Source organism: Cryptomeria japonica, chromosome 5 (genome assembly GCF_030272615.1).
Source record: "Cryptomeria japonica chromosome 5, Sugi_1.0, whole genome shotgun sequence".
In the NCBI taxonomy this organism is placed as follows: Eukaryota; Viridiplantae; Streptophyta; class Pinopsida; order Cupressales; family Cupressaceae; genus Cryptomeria; species Cryptomeria japonica.
The window spans coordinates 639,855,042-639,868,429 of record NC_081409.1 but is presented as its reverse complement, the minus strand read 5'-3'; the positions used below and the strand labels follow the sequence as shown (position 1 = coordinate 639,868,429).

The window sequence follows — 13,388 nt, the reverse complement described above, 5'->3', positions numbered from 1 at the left end:
TAGGATAACATATGACCCCTGAGAATACCTTTTGACCCTAGAGAGGGAGAGAGGGGGAGGAGAGGGAGGCAATGGGAGAGAGATACACCTAAGAGAGGAGGAGAGTGAGATAGAGAGATAGAGATTGAGAGGGAGAGACAAGAGATAAATGTGAGAGAGAGAGAGAGAGAGAGAGAGAGAGAGAGAGAGAGAGAGAGAGAGAGGTGAAGGGAGGAAAGGTGAGAGAGAGAGAAAGATAGGGTGAGAGATAGAGAGAGTTTGAGTGAGAGGGAGGAAGGGGTGGAAGGATATTACAAGTGACTAGAGAAAGAGAGGTAATGAGAAAGGGAGAGAGGGAGGGAGAGGAGAGAGGGAGAGAATGAGAGAGAGACACCTTAGAGAAGGAGAGAGTGAGATAGAGAGAACGAGGATGAGATGGAGAGACTTTAGAGATAAAGAATGGGAGAGAGAGAGAGAGAGAGAGAGAGAGAGAGAGAGAGAGAGAGAGAGAGAGAGAGAGAGAGAGAGAGAGACTTAAGTGAAAAATAGAAAGGGAGGTGGGGAGGTAGGGAGAGAGTGGGAAAGAGATACACTTGACAGAGGGGGAGAGTGAGATAGAGAGATAGAGAGGCAGATAGGGAGAGAGACTTAAGAGAGAGAGAGAGAGAGAGAGAGAGAGAGAGAGAGAGAGAGAGAGAGAGAGAGAGAGAGAGAGAGACTTGATAGAAGAGGAGAGATATTTGATAGAGATATTTGAGAGAGGGAGAGAAACTTGATAGAGATATTTGAGAGAGGGAGAGAAAGAGAGGGATATATGAAAGAGAGAAAGAGGGTGAGGGAGATGAGAAAGAGATGGAGAGATACCCGAGAGAGGGAAGAAAGTAGAGAGGGAGATGCCTACGAGACAAAAAGGTAGAGGTTAAGGAAGAGAGAGGGGGAATGTAGGGAAGAGATGAGAGACATAATGCTGATATGAGCATGCTGATTACTGAAATTTGACTAAGTCTGAAATTTATAAGAATACTCAAAAAACTAGAATATGCATTATAACTCTTAGAGATCTAGAACCACTCTCAAACATCGTGACAATATATACATAAAATATAACTTAAAGTATAAGAAAGATAAAAGACAAAGAGAAATGTCACTTATACTTAAATGTTATATTTATGTATATATCCTAATGAAAAAACTAATGGAATGAAGTGAATTGCATTTTATTGACCGACAAAACCATGTACGCGGTTTTAGTTTTTAAACTGCGTACGCGATTAGTATGCTTTAAACCGCATACGTAGTTAGTATGTTTTAAACCACGCACGCAGTTTAGCTTTGGTTAGGCTCGGCAAAATGAGCCTAAACGCGTACGGGGTTCTTTAAATTTGAAATACCTCGTATGTGTTTTGGTGTTTTTCATGTGTTTTTTTGGTGTGTCCACTTTTCTGACCACCATCTTTGTGCACTTACCCAATAGGACCTATTATGTCACAATAGGACCTATTATGACACATTAGGACCTATTATGCCACAATGGGACTTATTATGACATAATAGGCTGTATTATGACATTATAGGTCCTATTACGTCACAATTTATAAGATCTTCTAAAATCTAGAATCTGTATTATAACTCCTAGAGATCTGAAACCACTCTCAAAAATCCTGCCAATATATACATGAAATATAACTTAAAGTATAAGAAAGGAAAAAGACAAAGGGGAATGTGACTTAAACTTAAATGTTATATTTCATGTATATATAGTTTGTTTTAAAAAAAAAAAAATTAAAAAAAAATGTATATATAGTTTATTAAAAAAAAAATTAAAAAAAAATGTATATATAGTTTATTAAAAAAAAAATTAAATTTAAAAAAAAAAAAAGGGTCAGGGTCCTGTTTTGTTTTTGAAACGGGATCGCATTTGCTAAATGTGTTATTAATTATTTTAAAAAAGGAAACAGGATCCCGTTTCTAAAAATTTCAAACTTTTGTTCGGTTGTAGCTTTGGTTTTGACTTGGGAAACGGCTTGGAGGGCCGACCCTTTGGCTTGGACTTGATTTGACCTGCAACTTGAAGGCCAAACCAATCTTCATATAAAATAATGACTTCAAAAATATATCTGAACACCAAATTTTCAGATTTTTTTTTAAACAATGAAAACCCATTATAGTAGAGACTTTCTAGATTCGAAATATGTAACTTTTTTAAAAAATGGATCAATATTTTTATTTTAAAAATAATTACTAATGAAAGAGGTCTATAAACTCGAAATAACATGGTTTTTTAGTTTTTTAATAACTTTTTTGTCTCTAAGTTTTTTGAAAAAAAAATTATATGGTATCAAACTAGAGACAATTCTATATAGTTTTTTTTTTAAAAAAATGTTAAGTTTAGGTCAAATTATGCTTGCCATACACAAGAATTTTTCAAAACAATGATTATGCCCAATAAAATATTAACAAAAAAAAAATGCAAAAAAAAATTACAAAAAAATATTCTCATCAAAGGTGAGTGAGTTATAGACCTTTTGCCAAAAGGATTTATAAAAATAATTTCATTTAGGTCAAATTATGCTTGTCGTACACGGGCATGTTATGGTCCTAAAAAGTGACTTTTAAACTATAGGTTTTAGTAATTCTTATTCAAACTTCATTTTTAAGATCTAGGTATTAAAATAAATTACATATTTGGAAAGTAGATTTCGAGCACTACATTTTCTATTACTGAATTTTTTCAAGATTCATTCTGTAAGTGCCTCAAATATTTAGGTCAAATAGGATGAAATTGAAAAAAAATGGGAAAAAACTTCCACTTTTTGGCCAAAAAGTGGACAACTTCTTGCAGGTACCCCATCTCTTATTATTATTATTATTATTATGACTCATATGGTATTCAAGGAACTTTATGATATAAAGGCTTCTATTTTATTAGATTCTTAGGATCTAAGCCAACAATCGCATGTCTCTAATGTTCATATGGAGAGTTAGGGTAAGGGTTATTTACCTACGGTTTCTACCAAGGTTGAAGCAAAAGGATATATTCAAATTAATATTCTATATTCTATTGTTACTAAGTCATCAATCTGGGTTAGTATCTTTCTTTTCAAAATATTTTGTTGGAACCAACCCAAAATTGGTATTAGAAGAAAATGGGTGTATTAGGTTTGGAAGCTAAGAGGTTTGGTTGAGGTACATCTTATGTTGAATAACTTCTTTTTTCTCATTTTGTAATCAAGATGTTTTCTCAAGGATTCTTCTAAGAAGGCTTATGGTTTTTTAGGATAAAGGCTCTTTGTCTTAGGAATCGGTTTTCAATTGCAATCTAATGGATGATTGATCTTCAAGTTCCCTATTTGGGTTAATTTGCTTGGGCTTCCATTAAAGTATTGGAATAAAAATAATTTTTCAACTACTACCAATTCCTTTTGGTAATCTTGTGCTCCTAATTTGATCACAATTTTTTATTTTTTTTATTTTTATGCAAGTACTATCTATTGTTAGGGATAGCGCCCTATATTAATTTCAAAAACATTTTTTACATAGAGTCTCAATATATAATCTGAAAGCCCAATCCTATTCACAATAGACATCCCATCTATAGATGGGGGAAACTAACTCTTACACACACCTAACCTGACCCATCAACATAGAATATCCATGACTTCAAAAACAATCCAAATTAAAGAAGTCCACTAAGCTATATCAGACTAATTATAGTGGAAACCCTCACCCCAATGTCCACCACCTTATCAATACTATTGTCTGAGAGCCAACACAGATCATCCTCCATCATCCTACGAAATGGAGCGAATGACCCGTTAGTTACTCCGACTTGAAAAACTTCCCATGCTTCTGCCATAAAATTCTCCTTTTCTGCAACTCAACGGCTGCCCTTTGTTCCTTATCTTCGGAGTCCAAAATCTCTATCTCTGATAGATTACACCTCAGGTTGAAATAAGGACCCAGTATGCTTTCTCACTCTTCTTTTACTTCCAAGAGTGCGCTCCCAACCACCTTCACATCACATTCTTGAATAAACCAAGGAAGTTTTTCCACCACTGCTTCCTTGGATGGCATCACATCCACAAGTAAGCAAAGCACAATCTTGTATAAATGGACATCACACCGGTGGCTATCTCTGCTAAGGCCTTTTTGGATTATCGCCACGATTGTCATTTGGCCATCAACATCGATGGCAAAGAGCCTATCACATTGTTCTTCCAGGGATTCCTCCCGACATAAACAACTAAGCCCAAAATAGTGAACCATTGGTGCTAAAAATGGAAGAGTATCTGAAGAATGCCTCAAAACAACTTAATCCGAACTGGTTAAAATAGATGCTCCACTAACCTAGTCCAACAGGAGCCCAAATTGAGGTCTATCTGAATCTACTTAAAAACATAAGCGATCCTGTGAATGATCATATCCTCTGAGTTTTTAGTCATATCACTGTACTACCCACCACCCTTCCTAGAGTCCACCAGGTCACGGGATGCTAATTAAAATTATGAAATCTTTCCACCTCCTAAATCGTATGTCCTAACCTGCATACCTAACTGGAAAATAGCAGCATTGTCTCGGGGCACTGAGACCAATCTCAACTGACAACGTCACCGATAGTTTGTTCTCATCCAATTCCCTGTCTAGGAGTCAAATCTCTTTCCTGGGAAATGATATTCTGCACTGCCTCGGGCAAGGCATCTCTGCTGTCAAATTCTCTGACAATGGATTCTTCAACCCCCAAATTCGCCAACACATCTGCAACTTTGTTTCTTTCTCGATACACATGTTGGATGTGAAAGTCTCCAATCAAGTCCAAAAATGTCTTGATTCTCGGAGTCCAATTATCCAGTTGCCAATTTTGAAACTTAGAAGAACTAATCCAATTAAGAATGACTTGGGATTCACCCTCTATAACGAGTTTATTGATCCTCTTGAACGCACACCATTTTAAACCAACCTCCAGTGCAGAGATTTCTGCCACGTTGTTTGTGGCAATGCCAACTGGGCCCGAGAAAGCTTTTAGAGTATCTCTGAATTCATCCCAGACTATTGCTCCCAAACCACTCCGCCCCTGGTTGCCTTTACTTTCCCCGTCAAAGTTTAGTTTCAACCACCCTGGAAGAGGGGCCTGCCATACCACATCCCTATGTTTCAGTCTCTCATCTTTTAATCTATGATCGTTGGTCTCTCTGAGCGGCCACGACTTTTCCATATCCAAGTCCCATTGTGAGATGTATTTATAATTAACTCCCTGAATCTTTCCATTGATCACTTCTTCAATGTCGATCTTAATCATAATTATAAGGTTTGAACCTCCAGTTCTCTTCCTTGAAACACCCTCCTATTCCACTCCTTCCACACATGCCAAGCTACTAAGGAGGGGCCAATAATCGAGATGGGGCCCTATTTTAAAAATTTGCCTTGAGTCGGCCATGACAAGATAAATTCTTTGAATGTTTGGTTTCTGGTAATGTAACATTGCAACATCTCTAGCAACCATTCCCAACAGTAACTAGCCACCAGACACCAATAAAGGAGGTGGTATGTCATTTCCTCCGCCTATTTACACATTAAGCACATGATAGGACCGATAAAGCCATAACATTTGAGTCTGTTCCCCATGAGGATCCTGCCATGGATGGCAATCCAGAGGAAAGCACTTGCTTTTGGAAGAGGCCACTTACCCCAACAAAGAATGGAAGGCCAATCACTGCTCCGATCCCTCTTCCTTTGTAATTCATAACCTAGATTGACCCTATATTCACCCGACTTCGAGGCACTCCACATAAGGCTATCCTCCTCATTTGAAGGGAAGACCTTTTTGTGGAGGAGAATGTTGTTAAGCCATTTGTGATTAAGAGGATGTCATTTTCCCACTTCCTTCCATACCAATGCAGAGGCCAACCAGTGATGGAAATAATTTGCAACCCAATGGCCCACTGTATCTTTGATTTGGTTAACCCAATCTTTATCCTCAAATATCTCTGCTAGAGGCTCATCCCCATTCCATGATTCACGCCAAAACCTGGCTTTTTTTCCATTTCCAATTCTCTAGGTCAAATGGTCTGTGAGAAGTCTACGACTTTCCCATAAGAATCTCCATGTAGGGGAACCCTTAATAAAGTCAGCTATTGTTAAAATCCTCTTTGGTGACTGTGAATCAAGATATTTGGCTACCATGATTTTGCACCAAGGCTTTTGAGGAAACTTATACATTTTCCATGCAAGCTTGGCCCCTAGAGCTAGATTTTGTAAATTCATCTTCCTTAAACTAGCCCCACCTTCTTCTTTAATCATGCAGGCGGTATCCTAGCTAATCAAGGGGAGCTTCCTCTCTGGTTTAGAACCTTCCCACAAAAACTTTTTTAGCAAGCCATTGATAGAAATGGAAGCTTTGCCTAACAATCTATAGGAGGACATGTAGTATGAAGGTATAGCGGAAAGCACTATCTTGACCATCTAAATCCTCCCAGCTTGTGAAAGTCACCTATTTTTCCATGCATCCATTTTTAGCCAAAACTTGTGAATAACCTCCTCCCACATCCCATTGTTAATCCTTCCTATAAATAATGGAACACCAAGGTATAAAATGGGAAACTCTTGTGGCGTGAAGCCTAGAATCCCTGCAATTTTAGAACGGAGGTTGCATTTGGTATTTGTAAAGTACACCATCGATTTGGTCATATTCATACTTTGACCTGAGCCCAATTCATACTCATCGAGCTCTCTTCTCATGGTCCTCGCCTTCTTCTTCAAAGCTTCCCCAAAGAGAATGGTATCATTTGTGAATTGCGAATGGGAAATAGGTTCCAGACTCTCATGAATGGTGATGCCTCTCCAAAGCCCCAAACTAGTTTTCTTTTTAATACTGTTCCCTAGAACTTTTGCCATCAACACAAAAAGAAAGAGAGACAGGGGATCACCTTGTCTTAACCCATTAGTAGCCTGAAAAAAACCACACACCGAACCATTCATGAAAATGGACAAGGTGACACTCAACACGTAGTGAGAGATACATTGCACCCAAATTTTATCAAAGCCAAATCTAAGGAGGATAGAAAACAAAAGGACCACCAAACTCTATCATATGCTTTATTGACATCAAGCTTCACAATCATACCTTGTTTCTTTTCCGAGTGCATAGTATGGATAGTCTCCCCTGCCAAAATGATGTTGTCAACAATTTCTCTACTAGGTACAAATCTGTGTTGATTAGGAGATATCGAATTACACAAAATGGGCTTTAATTTGTTCGCCATGGCCTTCAAAATAATTTTGTACAGGGAATTGCACAGAGAAATGGGATGAAAATCCGACATCTTCGAGCAATCTAGTTTCTTGGGAATCAAGGCGATCACCATGTGGTTGATTTCCCTGACAAACTTGCCTTTTCTTCTAAATTCCTCTGCCACCTTGAATATGTCTTTTCCCAAAAGTCTTCAGCATTTTTGAAAAAGATTTGAGGAAAAACCATCGGGCCCTGGAGCTTTGTTCGGGGGGTTGTCAAAGGTAGCCTTTTTTTATCTCTTTTAGAGAGAATGGACGTGACAACTGCTTGTTGTCTTCCTTAGTCACCTCCCTTCCTATTAAGTCCAACAATGAAGCATTAACATGGTTATCTCAGACCATGGCAGCCCCCAGGAGATTTTTGAAATGACAAACTGCTAAATCTTTTATAATATCTGCCTCTTCCTGCCACACTCCCAAATCATCTTGAATGCAAAAGATCCTATTACAAGCTCTTTTTGATTTTACAAACGCATGAAATAACTTCGTATTCAAATCTCCTGTTTTAATGCAATTCTCACGTGCCTTATCTTTCCAATAAATCTCTTCTCTCTGAATAATTTTCGACAATTCTTCTTTCAGCAGTTTTTCTCTAACAAAATCCTCGTTTGACATACCAACAGAGATCACTATATTGTTCAAATCCTCCAATTATTTTTCCATTCTTAATTTTTCCACAAAAATGTTCTTAAACGAACATTTGTTCCACTCCTTGATTTTACCTTTCAATGGTTTCAATCTTTTCAGAAAGTAGAAGCTCGGGGTTCCTAAGAAGGTATTGCTTTCATTCCACCAAGTCTCCAAATTGGGGAGAAAATCCTTATCTCACCACCACATACTTTGAAATCTAAAACTCCCTTTGTTTTTTCTGTTTACCTGTTGAAGAAGCATCTGAACCGGGAAATGATCTGAAAGAGACCAAGGGAGAATACAGGAATCAACCTTGAATTTTGAATCCACCCAATAGGGTTTGACCAGAAATCTGTCCAATCTTTTAGAGATCCTAGAGAAATTTTCCCTCCTATTGGTCCATGTGAATAAACCGTTCTTTGGCTTTACGTCAAACAAAGAATTTCCTACCACAAACTCCCTAAAGTCTTCCATAACTCTTGAATTCATTCTCTGGCCACCTTTTTTGTCATCCAATTCCAGCAAAACATTGAAATCACCTACAACAATGACTTTATCCTTATTAAGAGTCACGCTTTTATCTGTAATGTCTTTCCAGACTTTAGCTTTATCAGCTATTTTAGTTGGACCATAGACATTAAAGAGAGGAAATGACACATTGTCCTTCAAGCACCGAACTACACCAAAAATCCAATACTCAAATTTCTCCAAATTTGAAACTTTGATGTTTTGAGGATTCCACATGAGACCCAGTCCCCCCGCAGAACCATTAGCTTCTAGACAATAACCTTCCCATGACTTGCAAGATTGTAAGAAGTTGAGGGCTTTATCCATGCACAATTTTGTTTCTTGAAGAATAACCACTTCGCAAGCAGCTCTACTCAATGCTCATTTTACCAAGCATTTTTTGTCAGGGGCAGATAGGCCCCTGACATTCCAAGTGGCGATTTTCATTTGCCGCCAAGGGAGAGTCTATCTCCCTTGTCTTTCTTTATAAAATCCACGAGGCTAATGATGCCTTTTTCCTTGGCTTTGTCTTCCCTCAATTTCTTATTGCTCCGTGTACCCCTGAACGCTTTAGATTTTTCGAGGAGAACATTGGCCGATTGGCTAATGCACCATGGGTCGACATTGCCCAATACATCTTCCTGCAAAAAATCCTCACCCGAGCCTTTATCATACTCAAACTTTGTGTTTGATAGGCCTTTTCCTAGAGAGGAGAAAATACATGTAGGATCAGGCCCCTTGTGGTTACCAGCCGAGCCTTCTCCACCATTGGCATCCATTACTATTCTATTATGCTCAAAAAGTTCTGGCTTATCTAGGGTCTTCGCCAAATCAGATTGCCCCCCCATCTGGCATGCTACACTAACAGATTTACCTTCAGATTCCTTAGTTGGATTGTGAGAGGTCTCATCACCTTTTGCCTCTATGTGTTTACCTTCAGTGTTCGATGAGTATTCTGCAATCTTCTCCTTGCTCCCCGATCATACTGCAGGAGGCTACTCCTTCTGCATAACCATTTTTTTTATAGAGATCGATTTTCATTTCTAGTTTTGAATCGGTTTTCTGAAGAGCTTTCTGGCCTTCTTGACAAATAATTTTCAACCCTCCTCTCTATGCATCCTACTCTCGCATCTCTGACATTGACGTATCTCTTTTTCGATCTCCAACTGCTGATGCCATTCCCCATTGGCCATTAGAAGATATATACTATCTAGAATATGCCTAACCACAGCTATTCTCAGTTTGGCATACTTGCAGAGATCTACTTCATCATCCACATCAACCTCCATAACTGTCCCTAACAGCCTGCCAACCTTTTCCAAAAATCCATCACCACAATATTCGATCGGAAGATTATACAATCTGATCCAAACCGGGTCAGAGTAATACACCAATGGTATGGGATTACAGTTTGGAGTCCATGGTTGCAAGTAGAGAGCATGATTGTTGAAAAACCAGTTCCTCTGGTTAAGTATACTATCTCTGGCTAATTCTTCTTTGAACAAAACAACAAAAAATCATTTGGGAATAAATTTAATCACTATCCGCGATCCCCAGTTGCCTTCCACCCATTCCGTGATTGCTTTTCTGGATAGGTTTAATCCAATGATTCTAGCAATAACCTCTTGGCTATCCCCAAAGGATCTGTCTTCCTCCATTTCTTCTGAAAAGTCAATGGTAATATCCTCGTTGGTGCTTGTTTGATGAGTCGTCGACTGCATCTTCCTCTTGTTCCCCAATCTGCCATTGCTGCCTAACTGATTTTGCAGAACAATGTTCTCCTCCGCCATAGTCTCAATGATCACAAAATTTAAGAAGTACTTCCTTTTTTATTATTTTTGTGTTTTTGTGGAAAAAAATAGGGTACTACCTCCTCATATTACCTTATCTTCAAAATACATAATTTTTCTATGACAAACTGAATCTGAAGACTTTCCTATTAGTTGTCATTCTTGTAATAAAGTCAGCCATGTTAAGACTACTTGCTTGATTATTATTTGAAGGGAAAAGGAAAAAAATATCTATTACCTTTGAGGATTCTAGCACCATTGTTGAGGAGGTTTAAAAGTGGGTTAATAGGTAGAAATACCCTATTGATAGTACATCATTAGATACCTCTTTAAAAGTTACATGGTTGGATGGGGGTTCTCCCTCTATTCTTATAAACAATCCTTGTTATAAGAAAATAATTCTTGGAGTGAAGGATCCTTATATTATGATGAAGCAAAAATATTTGGAACAATTTTTCAAACCACCATTACTTTCAGCTAATTTCTTGCAAGGTTTTGTAATGCCACGTTCATTGTAGTGTCATGGTTTCTCCTCTTGGTTATCTTTTAGTGTATTGTTGGGCTTATTGCTTTATCTTTTTCTTTGTACAAAGGTCTAACCCTTATCAGAATCCTTGCTTAACTAATCAAAAGCTCAATTATCCACGGACAAATTGAAAGTAAGATGAAGACTAGAAGAACTAAGAACTACAATTACATTATAGTAATAAATAGAGAAATAAACAATCTATAAGAAAAATATAAATTGATATTTACATAAACATATATTACTTAATAAAAAAAAAAAAATTATTTATAGACACTCTAACCAAAGCTATCCTGAAACAATGAAGGAAAATGGAATGAGTATGCTATTTTCACCACAAAAAGTAAAAAGGATAATCACGTACCTGATTATAATATTTAAGATGTTTTTAATTTTACACTAACTAAATAAAAATGAAATCATCCAAATATTATAGAGATACAAATTTGTAATTTGCCTTTTCCTAATAATTATTTTTTAGTACTTAAACAAATTGGATGTCGATTAGTTGGTTGAAAAATAACTGATATTTAACTTCTTACCAATGTTAATCGAGTTCATGGGTATCATTTGGAATTATCAATATACATAACGATAAATAGATGCAAGGTGCTCCTCCATTAATCTTACCTTGTTGGACGGCAGTGCGAAGCATTTAGATTACAATCAGAAGAAGTATAACCCTACATTCCTTTTAGTATATAAAAGGCGAGGGTATAATCCAGCCTGCAAAATATGTTTTGTCCTCAAGATTTCTGGCATTACCATCCTTCCATGTTACTTCTGTGCTCCTTCACCAATCTTCCCTATCTGACGGCACTAGGTGACAATCAGAAAATGTATGACCCACATTCTCTTCTTTTATCCATTTTATATGATGCAGCCGGCAGCATAAGTTTTATCAATTTTCTCTTGTCCATAAGTTTCTGGCCTTCCCGTACTTCCATGTTAGTTCTGTGCCGGCCAAACAGTCCGGTGCAAACTCTATATATTGAAAGAAGCGTATAGCAGCGTCAATTCAATAGAGCTAATCTCTTGTTTTCTTTGCTGTTATTCTCTGAGCACAAAATTTCTATAGGAAAGTGGGAAGTGGAAAGAGTAAAGGTGTAAATTTATAGAAATGGAGGTATTCAGTGGTAGTTTGAGAAAGGTTGCAGCAATAATGATTGTAGTGGTGATGGTGGGAGTGAGAGTCGAAGGTGAAGATCCGGATCTGCTTACAGATTTCGATCTTTCAAGTGGGGCAACGATTGACGGGAACTTCTTCACGTTTAAAGGGTTCAATGGAGTTGGGTCTAATTCCACAGCCAGTGGGAGCTTTAAAATTACAAGAGCCACCCAGCAAGAATTTCCAGGGCTGATGGGTCTAGGTGTTTCCTACGCCTTCTTTGAAATAGGGGCGAACAGTGTTGTTCCTCCTCACTATCATCCGCGGGCAAGTGAATTGCACATGATTTTAGAGGGATCACTCACTGTGGCTTTTGTAGACACCACCAACAAGCTGTTCAACAAGACCCTATTTGCTGGGGACACGTTTGTATTCCCAAAGGGAATGGTCCATTACCAGATCAATCTTGACATGTACAAACCTGTTCTTGCTATCTCTGCATTTGGGAGTGCGAGTCCAGGGACTGTGCTGTTGCCTTCCACTCTCTTCGGCTCTGGAATTGCCGACCTTGTTCTCCAAAAATCTTTCATGATCTCACCTGAAACCCTGTCCATGCTCAAGGCTCCCTTCCTCTAGTAGATTGTTTTCTCACATTCCACCTTGTACTAGATCTTATCTCTTTCTTAGTAATCCCATTCCCTATTGTATTAGTTCTCCTTATATTTGTTTTCCTTTCTTCTTCTACATCCATCATTGCCACTATGCTGACTGTCATTGTGTCTATTGTTTCTCTTCATCTATTTGATTAAAATTCAAAATTCCGTGACATGGTTTATTATAATGGGATGAGAAGATTTATTTTGTTTTCTTATACCATTCTTATGCAGAATATCTTGGGCATTTAATGCTATTTATATATTCTTATTTGATGTATATTTATCTAGAGTTGTAGCTATGTTGCGCAGATTTTATAGATCCAATTGGAAAATGATAATGCATTACATTTGGTCATGTCGTTTATCTAGTATTAGTAGAGAGAAATAGAAAATTATCATCCAGTAGAAAGAGAAGAGTTTCTTCCATTAGTATTCAATACCATTAAGCAAATATTGAAAATATTAGAAATGAGAAACATAAAAGAGAAAAGAACAAAATATATGGTAATGCGGAGTGTATAATCACATGTTATGCGACGATTATCAAGGCGGGATAGATTCATTTATACTCACCAACCAGGAAATGTATTGGAAGAAGATGAAAAATGCATATTATCGATGGCATCATCGACCCCATGTTCCCATGCGACTACTTAACTCCATTTTCTGCTTAAATTTAAGCAGTTAAGAGTTCACATGCAACTTTTAAATTGCGAAAAAATGGATAATTTAGAATCTTTCCCTATTTTGGTGGAGCAGCTATTGTTAAGCTATGGAAGAAAAGGGTGGGCTGAAAATAAGCATCGACTACTTATTAACCAAAGTGCCATATGGATCCACAATTTGCTTTCCCTCTTTTTTTAAGATTTTATTTCTATTTTTTTTTAAATTTTAAATGCACAAAT

The 13,388-nt window shown here is 37.5% G+C and overlaps 2 protein-coding genes across 2 annotated transcripts; one reads left to right on the top strand and one right to left on the bottom strand.

The window, feature by feature from the left end:
* Positions 1–4,603: 4,603 nt before the first annotated feature.
* Positions 4,604–5,275, bottom strand: LOC131039021 (uncharacterized). The gene has a single exon (XM_057971660.2). The coding sequence runs from the start codon at positions 5,273–5,275 to the stop codon at positions 4,604–4,606; it is 672 nt and encodes a 223-aa protein (XP_057827643.2).
* A 6,564-nt stretch (positions 5,276–11,839) lies between these two features.
* LOC131039022 (putative germin-like protein 9-2) lies at positions 11,840–12,463 on the top strand. The gene has a single exon (XM_057971661.1). It carries the CDS (start codon positions 11,840–11,842, stop codon positions 12,461–12,463), a length of 624 nt encoding a protein of 207 aa, XP_057827644.1.
* Positions 12,464–13,388: the final 925 nt, after the last annotated feature.